Source organism: Zootoca vivipara, chromosome 1 (assembly GCF_963506605.1).
Source record: "Zootoca vivipara chromosome 1, rZooViv1.1, whole genome shotgun sequence".
Classification (NCBI taxonomy): domain Eukaryota; kingdom Metazoa; phylum Chordata; class Lepidosauria; order Squamata; family Lacertidae; genus Zootoca; species Zootoca vivipara.
The window spans coordinates 93478087-93492668 of record NC_083276.1 but is presented as its reverse complement, the minus strand read 5'-3'; the positions used below and the strand labels follow the sequence as shown (position 1 = coordinate 93492668).

Sequence of the window (14582 nt, the reverse complement as noted above, 5' to 3'; positions counted from 1 at the left end):
ACCTCACAGAGTGTTTGTTGTGGGGGAGGAGGGGAAAGGAGAATGTTAGCCGCTTTGAGACTCCTTAGGGTAGTGATAAAGCGGGATATCAAATCCAAAACTACTACTCTTCTTCTTCTTCTTCTTCTTCTTCTTCTTCTTCTTCTTCTTCCTCTTCCTCTTCCTCTTCCTCTTCCTCTTCCTCTTCCTCTTCTTCTTCCCCCTTCTTTTGCTACTGCAGTGGGCCAGAGTGTGTGAGGTGATTCACGGTCTGAAAGCATTGCACATGGAGTGCTATGGAAGTTCTGTCCATGGTTCTGGATAAAGCATAGATGGAATCCATCATTGGATGCTTTGCTCCTCAAGGGATGGGGTGTGCATGTGTTCACTTGGGCCCAGCTGTGGCTCTGGGCTGCCACTATCTGGTTATTTTATATGTCTGACTGCCTGCCCCAACCACATTGTAGCTTTTGCATAATTGCACCCTCCTAAGTTAATGAAGTCATAGCCAGCCAATAGCAAATGGATTGAGGAGGGGGAGGTGGCCTTGTTGTGGTGTGGGAGCTCTACTACCTTGTGGACACAAGAAGTGGGGAAATCTGTGCCGTCTGTCATCGTTCACGCTATAAGCAATAGGCAAACAGTTGCACAACCATATTTTACATGGCAGTAGTAACAATAATAGATGTGCTGCTGGAGAGTGGGGTGGAACCACATTCTCCCAGGTACAAAACACTGTGACACCGAGGCTCACAAAATGTGATATCCTTGCAATCCCTAGAAAATGCATCTAGGCATATAGGAGCCTGGCTTATAACGAGTCAGAATATTCTTGCTCAGTATTGTCTACCCCGATGCGCAACTGGTCTCCCGGGTTTAAGACAGGGAACATTCCCAACCCTACCAGGAGATGGTGGGGATTGAACCTGGGACATTCTGCATACAGGACAGGGGTTCTGCCTCTGAGCTACGGCCTTTCCCGTTGCACATTTGCTGCTCTAAAACCTGGCTCTTGAGAAGACCTTGTGACTCTTAGGTTTGGACAAATGGGGAAGTTCTTCACTTTAAATGCAATCCTATACATGTCTGCTTAGCAGTATGTTCCTTGGTGATAGGGTTGCAGTCTTAGTATTGCATTACCATATTGGGAAAATAACAAAATGAGTGTAGAATGTTAATATTTGATTAGCAGCTGTTAAGAAAGAGGCGATGCACATGATTGACTTCCTCCTGGAGCCGGAGTGGGCGGCTCCTGCAGACCAATCAGGATGCTGCCTTCTAGGATCCTACTTGCCTATTGTTCTAGGATCCAAGCTCAGTACATAACCCACAACATTGTACTTTACCTATGTCATGATTTCTTCTCCTCTACTTTCAGTCTATGAGATGAACAAAGTCTTGGAAAAAAACAAAGTCAGCTTACCTTTAGCAGAAAAACTTGCAAGCTATTTTGTCAATGACACCAATCTTGCCAATGATATTGACCAAATGGAGGCAAGCTCACAAAGAAGAGGAGACAATTGGATCAGAAATCTAAAGGAAGAAATTCACATAATCAAACTGAGCAACCAACATTTACAATGGAGAATGATCAATTTTACAGGTACTTTCTTGCTTCTCCTTGGCTGGATATCATTTTGGGGGGAAGTTAGTGTGTGAATAGGCATTTCAGTAACCTTCCCATCCAAACTTACATGTTTCACATGAACTACACAAAAGACAGGGTGGGTTTTTTTAAAACAAAAAAGCAAGGGAAGGGAAAGAGGGCAGGAATCAAGATGTGAGGAAACCGTATATATACACACAACGGGAAGGTAAAGCCAATAAAACTAATCACCAGTGGTTATTGAGTCCATTACAGGAGCTACTGCCCTGGCTGGCAATTAGGCCTTCCGTCTTATTGAATAAGTCATTAATGCAATCTATAATCGGTGTTTGAGCCTCTCGGAGAAAGGAGCCAGTCTCTCTAAGACAATTTGTAGTGAAGCGAAATGCATTAACGGCTCATTCAATAAGGCTGAAGCTTTCTCCAAATGGTACCTTTGCACTACACTGCTCTCTGGCTTCATAGTGAAGGTATGTATGCTGAAACAAAGAAAGAGCAGTGCTCTGATGCAGCCCAGCCCATTGCCAGGAGCCCAATCCTGTTTCTAAAGCTGAGCTTGTCAATAATAATAGCCTGGTACTGTTCAGGGTGTGAACTGCAGCATTAAGTAGTTTCATGAGAAAGTCCAGCTCACTTACTCTAAGCCTGTACAGCATCCTGAGGAGAAGCATGAAGGATCAGAGTAAATTTGGAAGGGGTGGATGACGACATTTTTTTTTGGATTGTCCTCTTTTGCTACAGTTTTCACTGAAACTAATGAGCTGATGGAATTCTGCCTAGAGTTTGTTCTTTTTGGTCATCTCACAAGATTAAAGGTTTCATTTTAACTGTAGACTCCTTCTGCCATTGGTAGGAGATTTCTAGTAGCTATCAATATCTGTTTCAGAACAACTGGAAAGCCGTGCACTTCAAGGGCCTCCGGGACCTCCAGGTAGGTGGAAACGCATCATTTTGAATCTCTCCATCTACAGATCTTGCCCAAGTCCTATGAAGCAGCTGCAGATGACCCAACAGCCCTATTTGACTGCTCTCATTTATTTTATTTTCACATTTTATTATTAACTCTCAGACAAATATATGACAAATAACATAAACAGAATGTACAATTGCAATCATAAAATTTACAAACCAAAAAAGCAACTGAAATGAGAGTAACTAAATTCGGCATTCACCAGCACAGAAACAAGTGTCCGATAGGATTGCAAATTCATAAGCACAACACAGTTTCACATGGCATTCAAACCAGGAAACCGTGGTTTAAGGACAACTTCCAAACCAGATTGTGAAAGCCAAACCAGGCTAGAAATGAGCACATGGCTCATTTTTGTACTGTACAATCTTGTGTTAAGATTGTGGTGCCTGAATGGGACCACTGAAAAATCAGAAATATATTTGATGTCACATCTTAATGAGTGAAAATTTACATATTCAATAAAATGAAATAACAGGCAGGCTGGCAGGCAGGCAGGCAAACAGGGTTCAATGTGAAGCCCATAAAATTATGTGGCTAATATGTGGCTTTGATTAAGTGAGGAAAGGTAAAGTAGGAGCTTCAGCCATTTGCAATAAGTACATTGTATTAGAGTTGCAACACACACCTGTTTTGGACATATTTCAGGAAGGAAAGGTGAGAAAGGAGGCATCAGCTTAAGAGGAAGCCAATGAGAGCCAGGACCAAAGGACAAACAAAGAACATGAAATCTCAAATCTTCATGGAGTGGAGGGGGATGGGGATCAATATTTAACATTTTTGAACAACTGATTAAAACAAACAAACATGCTGTTGTTGTTTTCAGGTGCAGGATTGCCTGGACCAAAAGGAGAAATTGGTAATGTTGCTTGCCCACTTCTGGAACTATAATACCTGTAAACATTTGGGCAATTCCCTTGAACCTACAATTGAACGGAGGCACTTCAGATAGTTTTTACACTGGGTCTATGGCAGGAATTGTCAAAAGGGATGAGCAGCTCTTCTGTGCCCCTATAATGGAGATGTAGCACATTTGCAAGCCTGTAAGGAGGACATACATTTTAAAATGAATCAACCGTACTTCCTAAATGCTCCAGCAGAATCCAAGGAGAGTAGAGGGGGCAGTTCCTTTGAGTTTAGGAGGAAAAGTGATGGGAAGTGCATGGCCACACCTCATTCTGGATAGAGATGTTAAACTCAAGATAGGAGCATTCTTTTAAAAGGGGGGGAGGAGAAAATTGGATTGAATTGTAGAAAAGAGTCAGGGAATATTGATACTTTGCTAACTCCTCCCCTGTTCTACTGCAATCCTCGCTTCTCCCATCCAAGTTTCTCTCTTCAGAGTTCTAGGTGTGTGTTTATATAGTGACATGCCCTTAGTGATATTTGGAAAGGGTCTTCATATCCCATTTTCTATATAAGTTTTTTGGTAAGTAAATGCTACTGTAGTCAATGGGACTCACTTCAAGGTAGTTGCAAAGAGGGCTGCAACCTCAATGTATTTATATTTTAGGATCTCCAGGAATGAGAGGACCTCCAGGTACCCGGGGAGAGAAGGGCGATACAGGTAATGAAAGAAGAGCTGTAGAAACAAATGTTGAAAAGCAGGTGAAATTCCACCTCATTTGCTTTTCAAGCTTACTATTATTTATAATAATTTTTATTAAGTTTTCAATTTTACATTTCAAAATAAACATTTTACAAACTTTCTTCTTCTTCCATGGTCCATTTAACGTATCATACATTCCTGCATATTTTGCTATAATCATTCAAATCAGTTTTCTACTTTTACATCCATCAAAAATTATTTAATCTGATGAATTGATCTTAGTGCTGCCAGAATTTTCAGCTGTATACAGTTATTTTCCATATATTCAACTCATAGTCCCTCCCCATTTTGCAATACCTTATAATTTAACCTCCACCTAAACAAAGAACATTTCTCACCTGTTAATACTGTTATCAAGATGGCATTGTGATCGGATAATGTCTTGGGTTGAATGAGTACCCTTTTTACCATACTTGTTAATTTTTCCAAAGCCAATAAAAGAATGTGCAATTACAATAATAAAATTTAAAAACCATAAAAGCAACTGATCTGAGAGTAACTAAATTTAGCATTCACCAACACAGAAACAAGTGCTTGAAGAATTGTTTGCATTTGAAAAAAGTAAATTGGCAATCTAATGGACGCTTAAGTCACCATAGGTCAGTTAAGTCAAAGCTGGACGCCATATCAAAAAAGGCATTTGATAATTTCCCTTCTTCTCCACTTTATTATTAATTATTTCTCTGTATTTTTATTTCAGGAAGCATGGGGCCAAAGGGTTCAAAAGGAGAGCAAGGACTGCAAGGTAAGGCCCCTTCCACTGGCTTGCAACGGATGAAGGCATATTAGGTGTAATGTCAGCAGCATTCTGATGCACACTGAGAAATCTTTTTTACATTACACCACTGGCACTACCAGAGTAACTGAACTAGCATTATGGCAATCATCTAGATCAGGGTAGCCAATGTGGTGCCCTCCAGGTTTTGCCAGACTACAACTTTCATAAGTCCCAGCCAGTATCACCAATGATCTGAGATGATGGAAGTTGTAGGTCAACAGCAACTATCCCTGATATTTACACCAGCCTTCCCAAACTTGGTGACCTCCAGATGTTTTTCACTATCATTCCCTGCATTCCTGACCATTTGGCTATGCTGACTAGGTTGGTGGGATTTGTAGTCCAAAACATCTGGAGGGCGCCAGACTGGGGGGGGGAGGCTGATTTACACCAATCTATCCAGTTTTAGAATGCAGGGGCGGAGAAAGGGGGCAGTGGGGGTGGTCCACCCTGGGTATCACCACTGAGGGTGTGACAAAATGCCAAGCGCCATTCACCACAGGGCCTGCAGCGTGCCCGAGCCACGTGTCTCTCCTGGGAGTGACGCAGTGGCTTGCATGACTGCAAGCCCCCCACTGCCCAAACGGTCCCCCCACCGCCTCCCCCTCAGCTGTAGGGCAGCTGAGGGGGAGGAGGCAGGCAGACTCCTCAGAGGCCCCATGGAGCATCCTGCCCCAGCTTGCCCCGCCCCTATGGATGGTTGGCCCCACCCCACACACCGCCCCAGGCACCTGATCGACTCACTGGTAGAATGTGCCATTCTTATTGTTTTCTCTTAAAATAGACCCCTCCCCAATTTTGTATATGCACATAATAACTTTTCTGGATCAGACCAGAGGTCCACCTAGTCCAGCATTCTGTTTTCAGCTGAAACAAGCCAAATGTCCCTATAAATTCACAGATTTGGCATGGAAATGATAGATCTCTCCTGTGGTTTGTCCTCACCTTTGGTAATCAGAGGTAGCTATGATTGTCTCTGAACATATAAGTCCCCTCTAGCTTCCAGAGCTAACAGCCATTCCCAGATCTACCTTCCATGTGCACGTTTATCCAAATGTATGTCAAATTGAGAGTGTCAACTTTTCAAGAATTAAGGCCAAGCTAGAAACCAGTAAGGCATATTTACAACCCCTCAGCTGGCAGTCCAGCTTTGAGTGAGGATTCAGACAACTCAACCAAGGTGATAGGACAAAACGCACAACTGCTTAAATTAGGAACCTGTTGATAAAGCAATGACTGGAAACTAACAGTACAAATTTCAGATGACTTAGAAGATTCAGTAAAAGGTTTGGCTTCTGACAATCAGTATGTCATAAGAGGCCATCACAAGTAAGCCAGTTTCCTCAAATTTCATCTTTCATGCGTACTGGGAAGAATTAACATGTACATTTCTGATGGCAAAGCATCCTGTGACAATTGCAAACATTCTGCAATATCCACAGGCAGAACTGTTTTGAGACCTGAAACCACTTACATCAAATTACAGTGGAACCTTGGTTCTCAAACTTAATTCGTTCCGGGAGTCCGTTCGACTCCCAAAACCATTCAAAAACAAAGGCACGGCTTCCGATTGGCTGCAGGAGCTTCCTGCACTCAAGCGGAAGCCACGTTGGATGTCCGGTTTCCCAAAAAAGTTCACAAACCAGAACACTTACTTCCAGGTTTGCAGCATTTGGGAGCCGATTTGTTCGTTGACTAAGCCATTCAATAACCAAGGTACCACCGTACTTCCAAAAGAAGGCAGTGGAATCACTAGTGTAGCAATTGTGTTGCTTTAAAATAAATAAATAAATAAATCGTGTGTGTGTGTGTGTGTGTGTGTGTGTGTGTGTGTTTAAAAATACAGGTTTAATTGGACTTGATGGTGAAAAGGGATCTGAAGGAAATCTTGGGCCGGCTGGTCCAAAAGGTGAACCAGGAACAAAAGGGCAAATGGGAGACAGGGGACCTCAAGGTAAGACTTTGCCAAGAGTGTTCATAATCTTAATATGATGCTGGTGATTTTCATGAGGACTTAAAAATAAGAATAATTGCAAACTGATATGGAAATGTGGAAACTTGAACTTCAGACTGGAGAAACTGAGGAAACAAATGGACATATTCACCCATTTGTAGATAGGATCGTTTTCCTGCTTGCTTGAATTGATCCTGCTTCTATCAGTTGGTCACCACATGCAATGGTGTGGAATAGTATGAAGATTATCACTGTTGCCCATATTATTAATCATTATACCAACTTCCCTAATATATTGGGAGGCAGGAGAAGAATTGTGTTTTTCTGAACTATTGCCTGTAGACTGTCCTGTATATCTCAGAAACTAAACAGGCGGTGGAGTTACCTTTCCCCCCTTGAAATGATAGCTAGCAATGTGGACCCACTGCTGACCAGGTAAGTGACTTAGAGGAAGGTCAGCACCCTCACACATGTTGGGAGCAGGGCACTTCACTAACCTCCTATTGTTGACCAGCTTGTGTAGGCTGCTTGCTTTGGTGCTCTTGGGGCCTGGCATGTGGTACCTGCTGAATAATGAACAGTAGGGGGTAGTTAGCATGGTAGGTCAGACATACACCCACAGTTTCTCATCATGCCGGTTTGGGTGATGAGTTGATCTGGGAAGGCAACCAGCCATTGGGCTAGACTAGATGTTTTTATAAACATAACAAGAGCCAGCATGGTATAGTGGTTAAGAGCGGTGGACTCGTAATCTGGTGAACCGGGTTCGCTTCCCCGCTCCTCCATATGCAGCTGCTGGGTGACCTTGGGCTAGTCACACTTCTTTGAAGTCTCTCAGCCTCACTCACCTCACAGAGTGTTTGTTGTGGAGGAGGAAGGGAAAGGAGAATGTTAGCCGCTTTGAGACTCTTTAGGATAGTGATAAAGAGGGATATCAAATCCAAAGTCGTCTTCTTCTTCTTCTTCTTCTTCTTCTTCTTCTTCTTCTTCTTCTTCTTCTTCTTCTTCTTCTTCTTCTTCTTCTTCTTCTTCTTCTACCTTGAGTTACAAATGCCTCAGGTTAAAAACGCTTCAGGTTACAAACTCCACTCACCTGGGAGAGTTACCTGGAGTTGAGAACTTTGCCACAGGATGAGAACAGAAATTGTGTGCCGGCGGCGCAGCGGCAGCAAGAGGCCCCATTAGTGAAAGCACGCCTCTAGTTAAGAACAGTTTCAGGTTAAGAACGCACCTCCGGAACAAATTAAGTTCATAACTAGCGGTACCACTGTATTGGGTTGCTTGTGGTAGCCAAGGTTATACACTTCAAGATTCATTTTCCAGAACTGATAATGATGTTCTTGCAAACATCATTAAATTGGCCTCAAACAGCCCCATACCAACGTGTCAACTCTATGCATGTCTTTCAAGGAGGCAGACAATATGTATAATGTCCTACCTTCTTTATACACTGTGTCACAGAACCAGGCAGGCACTGGAAAAGGGAGAAAGCAAATTTAACTTTGTACATACTAATATTTCATTTTGGGCATATGTGTATGCAATACAGGCAATGAGTATTTAATTATCTTTCTGTCTCTGATTAATGCAAAGGTGTTTATAGTAGGATTTATCTGGTACAAACTAATACAGAGTAATTTATATGCATAAGCATGTGTGTGTTTGGCTAGTTGGAGATATTGTGAAGTCGATTTCTGAGTTGTTTGTATCATGTATAAGCCAGAGTTTTGTCTTAGTTAAACAGAAGAATTATGCAATGTGTAACTTCCATTAAATTGGCATTTGCAAGCCTTAACAGGGGCATGCATGCTAAAAAGAGAAGACAAAACCCTCCCCCCCAAAAACAGAGCATCCCCAATGCAGAAAAGAGCCAAGATAAGATTGAGAAATGGATCAAATTTTCAGTATACTTTTCTTGACAGTAACATTTCTTAAAAGTGCATGCCAGCTAAAAGCTAGATATGAAACCATTAGCCTCTCTAGTGAATTGGCATTTATGATTGTTAATTAATGTTTCCATTTTATGTAATATACTTTACAGGAATACAAAGGAATATTTAGTATTGTTATTGATTTATTATTCAAGGTAGTCCCCCTCCCTCTGCATCCCTGGCACTAGAAGACCCTCTTTATCTTCAGTAGTTGGCGTAGCTTTTCTTGTCCTGTCTAATAAGTTATAGCAGACCAAGTTCCTTCTTCCATTGGAGCCCTGGCTTCCTTGCTTCCTGAAACCCAAGAGAGAGAAGAAAGGCAGAGTTCATACCCTCCAACATTTCTCCAATGAAAATAGGGGCATCCCATTCCATAATGATAATTTTACTATTTATACCCCACACATTTTATTAGGTTGCCCCCACACTCTGTGCAGCTTCCAACGTATATAAAACCATAACAAAACATTAAACATTTTTTTTAAAAAAACCCTTCCCTATACAGGATTGCTTTCAGACAGCTCGGGAAGCGGATAACTCCATACCCTCCAACATTCCTCCAAAGAAAATAGGGACATCCAAAGGGAAAGTGGGACATTCTGGGATCAAATCAGAAACCAGGATGGCTTCTCTAAATCAGGGACACCCCTAGAAAATAGGAACACTCGGAAGGTCTGAGAAATAGCAGAACACACACACATAACACACAGTTAAAGGAGGGCCTTATGCTCCTTCTTATGAATAAGGGTGAGGAACCTGTCTTAAAAAATGGAAGTTCATTGTTCTGAAACTGTGTCCGTAAGAGAAGGTAACTATCGCACACAGGAAATGAGGTCCAGAGGAGAGAGGTAGTTGCAAGCCAGGAAAAATTACTGTGCTGTCGTTTTGTTCAGCAACGTTACATGAATGTTTAAAGTAGCTGAAACAGTTAAATAGAGAACAGCAGTAGAGACAATACTGGCAGACAGACTCAAGACTCAGCATTGTCTCTCCAAAGCCTAAACTCAGCCTGGAAACCTTTATCGCCATACTGTACTTGTAAAGAGGAAGCCCAAGGGTTGCTTGACTGGGACCTGGGAAGGACACTGCCTGCCTTGTACTCTCAGGTTGAGTATCAGCTAGGTTGGGCAACATAGTCCAGCTCTATACTTTTCTCAGTTTAGCCCTCCGGGTTTGTATTGGTCACCAAGCAACTAAATATTGACCCCCATCTCTTCCAGGAGCTTTAAAACAAAAAAGCCACATAAAATCGACATGCCTTGAAAGCTTGTTCAATGTTTGGTTAGGGAAGAGGTTATTAAGAGTTTTATTGTTTCCTTTGGCAACACTTACACATTGTTCTAACTTGGGAGTTTATGGTGAAGGGCAGATAAGGAATCTAATAAATAATATATTGTATGTGCTAACGCCTGAAACAAGCTTGTTCTATAGGTCTTCCAGGACTCCAAGGACCAGCTGGTGGAAAGGGGGATCTGGGCCCACAAGGACCAGTTGGTCTTAGAGGAGAGAAGGGCATGCAGGGAGAACGAGGCCTGCCAGGTGAGTGGACCCAGCAATGTGCCAAACCTAAACTACAACTGTCGTGCTTTTAGGCTTGAGACTAGCCTTACTGACTTTGCCCAGCCCTCCCTGAATCTTCATCTTGTCAGTGCTGGTTTCAGAAACCGTAAGGGAAGAATATAACCAAAGGAAACCATGCCTGGATCTTGTCACTCTTAAGGGTAAAGACAAACAGGCATTCTAAGGCCTGGTTTGCACAACAGGGGAAGCTAAAGCATGGTTTATCAGGACCACACAAACCTGAATAGTTCTTCCTTCTACGTATTTCTGTTAATTTTCTTGGAATCCAGTGATACTGTTTGCCACAGTTATATGAAGGCATGCACAAATCAGCTGCTGCTTTTCTGTTTTCATCTTATATTGAAAGGTCAGGTGTCTGTTCATCGTCGTCGTCATTTTATTTGTATTCCGCCTTTCTATAGTTAAAACTATGTTCAAGGAGGCTTACTGCAGGAAAAGATTTACATGATTACAAACATAGCAAAAGAAGTAATAAACAATACATAAAACACATTGAAAAGTACACAGTCAAATTGAACAATTTCCACATAAATTATAAGATCAACAATTAATATCAATAGCAGCATTAGCAACATTACCCCTGCAACAACACCCCCTATGCCCCAGTCCAAGACTCTGTTCCCATTCCTGTTCTCATGCCTCCTTATATTCTAAACAAAATAAAAAAATTCCTTCCAGTAGCACCTTAGAGACCAACTAAGTTGGTCGTTGGTATGAGCTTTCGTGTGCATGCACACTTCTTCAGATACCATGCACACGAAAGCACATACCAATGAATTTTTTTATTTTATTTCAACTACAGCAGACCAACACAGCTACCTACCTGTAACTAACTCCTTATATTCTGTTAGCCATTTGTAACTTAGCTGCAAAATACAGATAGAAGCATCCCATATACTAGCAATTTATGTTCTTTTGTGTTCAATTATGTTCTCTTATGTTCATTTATGTTCTATTTCAGGTACACGTGGTCCCCAAGGACCTCCTGGACAACCAGGTATATTGCAATTAACCTCCTGGACAACCAGGTTAAATGCAATTTAACACAAATACTTTCTACCATTTGTGCTTCATTTAAAGTTCTATTTAGACTGCAATGCTGTACACACTTACATGAGAGTGAGTCAACTGAATCCAGCAGAGCTTATCTCTCAGCAGATATGCCTAGGATTGAACAGTTAATCAACATAAATTTCTCTAACTGTGTTTACCCAGAAGTGTAACTCTGTTCAGTGGGGCTTACTCTGAAGTAAATGTGATGGATTGTAAACTAATAATACTTACCCAGTGATACCTACCTCTGAGTAAACATGCCTAGGATTTTACTAGTAAACTGCTTCTGATTTCACCAACCTGGAACTAACTCCTAAGAATTATTTAAAAAGACAAATATTCATTGAGACAGTTCCATTCTGGAACAAAGGAAGCTTCCTTATTCTGAGTCAGACCAATTGGACTATTTAGCTCAGGGTTGTCAACACTGATTGGCAGCAGGTCTCTTGGGTTCCAGGCAAGGGACAATCCCAGTTGCCAGGGATTCAACCAGACTTTCTTTCTGCATGCAAAGCAGGAGCTCTGCCAGCACTAAGCTTCAGTCCTTCTAAACCTTCCCTCGTTCACCAAATATGACAGATACCTCAGTGCTTGATTGCTCTTCCTGTGTCATCCTGGCTGTGACCAAGCTTCTTTGGTTCACTTACAAGGTCCTGCAGGCAGCATGGCGCCACCAGGAAGTCCTGGCCCAAAGGGAGCACAAGGCGAAAAAGGACAGAAAGGAGAAGCAAGTACCCTTCCAGGTATACAAATGGGAATGTTGCTCAATCTGTTGAAATAATTATTCCCAAGAAGTTTCTGACCTGTCCTTCCCCTTTATTCTTTTAGGAGTCCCAGGAGTGAAAGGCGATAAGGGAGAAAGGGGTTACAAAGGAGATCCAGGTAAAAAAGAAAAAAGGATGTGGATGAACCCGGTGTGTGAGCAAAATACATCTCATTCAGAGAGATGTGAGATGCCATAAGGCCAGGACAAATCCTCTGCTGTGGTATCTAAGTGTTTTACAGAGATGTATCACCAATGAAAGGGACACGGGTGGTGCTGTGGGTTAAACCACTGAGCCTAGGGCTTGCCGATCAGAAGGTCGGCAGTTCGAATCCCCGCAGCGGGGTGAGCTCCCGTTGCTCGGTCCCAGCTCCTGCCCACCTAGCAGTTTGAAAGCACATCAAAGTGCACGTAGATAAATAGGTACCGCTCCAAGCGGGAAGGTAAAGGGTGTTTCCGTGTGCTGCTCTGGTTCGCCAGAAGCGGCTTTGTCATGCTGGCCACATGACCTGCAAGATGTATGCCGGCTCCCTCGGCCAATAACGTGAGATGAGCGCCGCAACCCCAGAGTCGGTCACGACTGGACCTAATGGTCAGGGGTCCCTTTACCTTTATCACCAATGGAAAAGAGCTTTTATTCAAAGTCTCCAACATTTCCCAGGCTGAATCTAGTTTCAGAGCTATCTGACCTCTGACAGCCTGGCCAAAAGTTGATCAAGGTATATTTGGCATTTCCAGTTCTGGAAAAATTACCCAGAGATCTGCTGGTAGGTTGTGGTCAACCTTCTCCCCACCCCAGTTCTAGCTAATTCAGGATTCTTTAATAACTGCTTTACAGAAATCAATGGGACGTCGTCGTCTCCTGTGAAAATTCCCTGAGGGAAATAGCCATGCAGTTGTGCAATACAATACTCATTCCTAGCATGGATCCCCTGTCCTTTTTTTTTTTGTAGAAATAAATCAGACCACTGGCCATCTAATTCAGTATCCAATGTAGACTACAGCTCCAGTAATCTCTGACCATGATCCATGTTGGCTGGGGCTGTTGTGAGTTTGAATCAAGCAGTGTTTGAAGTGCACCATGTTGGCTACATTGGTCTACGCTGGCTGGCAGCAGCTCTCTAGATTTAGATGGGATCTCTCCCACTCCTACCTGCAGCAGCAGTGCATGAGGAGGGGCAGTCCTCCACCCTCCCAGCACCCTCCTGTCCCTCCTGGGACAGGAAGAGGGCGGGGCAAGGCAAGGCTGCAGTGTGATTGGTGGTGTTGGTATGCCACAGGTGTGCACTGCTAACCCAACTTGGCCTGTGACCGTGGGTGCCTGGGGCTGTGGGTGCCATGCAGCATGCCTGGCCCTGGTACCAAAATTGGTGGGGGCTTGGTCCCTTCACGGGGAATTTTGTGGCTGCTCAGGGCCCCAGGGAGTTGGCACCTACATAACCCAGCGTTCCCCTGACCTGTCTGCTGTATCTCACCCTGCCCCATTCTGGTTAGCAGCTCCCAATCTGCCTCCCAACTCCCTATGCATCACAGCTGTCTATATGGAGGTTGCAGAGCTCTTTTGCCTCCGCATAGTTAAAACTTTATCTAAACACATACACGTAGTAGAATTTTGAATATTAAGCAAAAGTTTGAAATTCCCATTGTCTTTGGATTTGCCACCTTATATTCTTTCCCCCTCCCTCTGCCTCCATTATTTTAGGCATACCGGGAAGTAAAGGGTCAAAGGGAGATCAGGGAATGACAGGTAAGGCATTTGCTGGAAGTTCCTAAATGAAAGTGACGACTCAGTAGAATCAAAGCGGTGTACTCCATACCTTCGGCCCAGTATACCCGAAGAAGCGTCTCCTCCCCCATTGTTCAGCCCAGACACTGAGATCCAGCGCCAAGGGCCTTCTGGCGGTTCCCTCACTGTGAGAAGCAGAAAGCTACAGAGGGCCTTCTCGGCAGTGGCGCCCGCCCTGTGGAATGCCCTCCTATCAGATGTCAAGGAAATAAACAACTATCTGACTTTTTGAAGACATCTGAAGGGAAGTTTTTAATGTTTGAAGTTTTATTCTGTTTTTAATGTTCTGTTGGAAGGCACCCAGAGTGGCTGGGGAAACCCAGGCAGATGGGCAGGATAGAAATAATAACTTCTTCTTCTTCTTCTTCTTCTTCTTCTTCTTCTTCTTCTTCTTCTTCTTCTTCTTCTTCTTCTTCTTCTTCTTCTTCTTCTTCTTTTATACTCCCCAGAGTGACTTACAGTTAAAACATAATGCAAAAATACAATACAATGCAGTATTAAAATGCAGCAAAGCTGTAACAGTGACATGGGCATATAAACCCTCAAGAATACTAAGCAAAAACTAGTACCCC

At 43.0% G+C, this 14582-nt stretch overlaps 1 protein-coding gene across 1 annotated transcript in view; it reads left to right on the top strand.

The window, feature by feature from the left end:
- MARCO (macrophage receptor with collagenous structure) overlaps positions 1-14582 on the top strand; it is a 29594-nt gene that overhangs the window by 3851 nt on the left and 11161 nt on the right. Inside the window, exons 3-13 of the mRNA XM_035129932.2 lie at positions 1358-1582; positions 2472-2516; positions 3382-3414; positions 4069-4122; positions 4865-4909; positions 6789-6896; positions 10259-10366; positions 11370-11405; positions 12112-12204; positions 12290-12343; positions 13927-13971. Of these exons, the coding sequence (XP_034985823.2) occupies positions 1358-1582; positions 2472-2516; positions 3382-3414; positions 4069-4122; positions 4865-4909; positions 6789-6896; positions 10259-10366; positions 11370-11405; positions 12112-12204; positions 12290-12343; positions 13927-13971 (846 nt within the window). The remainder of the gene's footprint in view (positions 1-1357; positions 1583-2471; positions 2517-3381; positions 3415-4068; positions 4123-4864; positions 4910-6788; positions 6897-10258; positions 10367-11369; positions 11406-12111; positions 12205-12289; positions 12344-13926; positions 13972-14582) is intronic.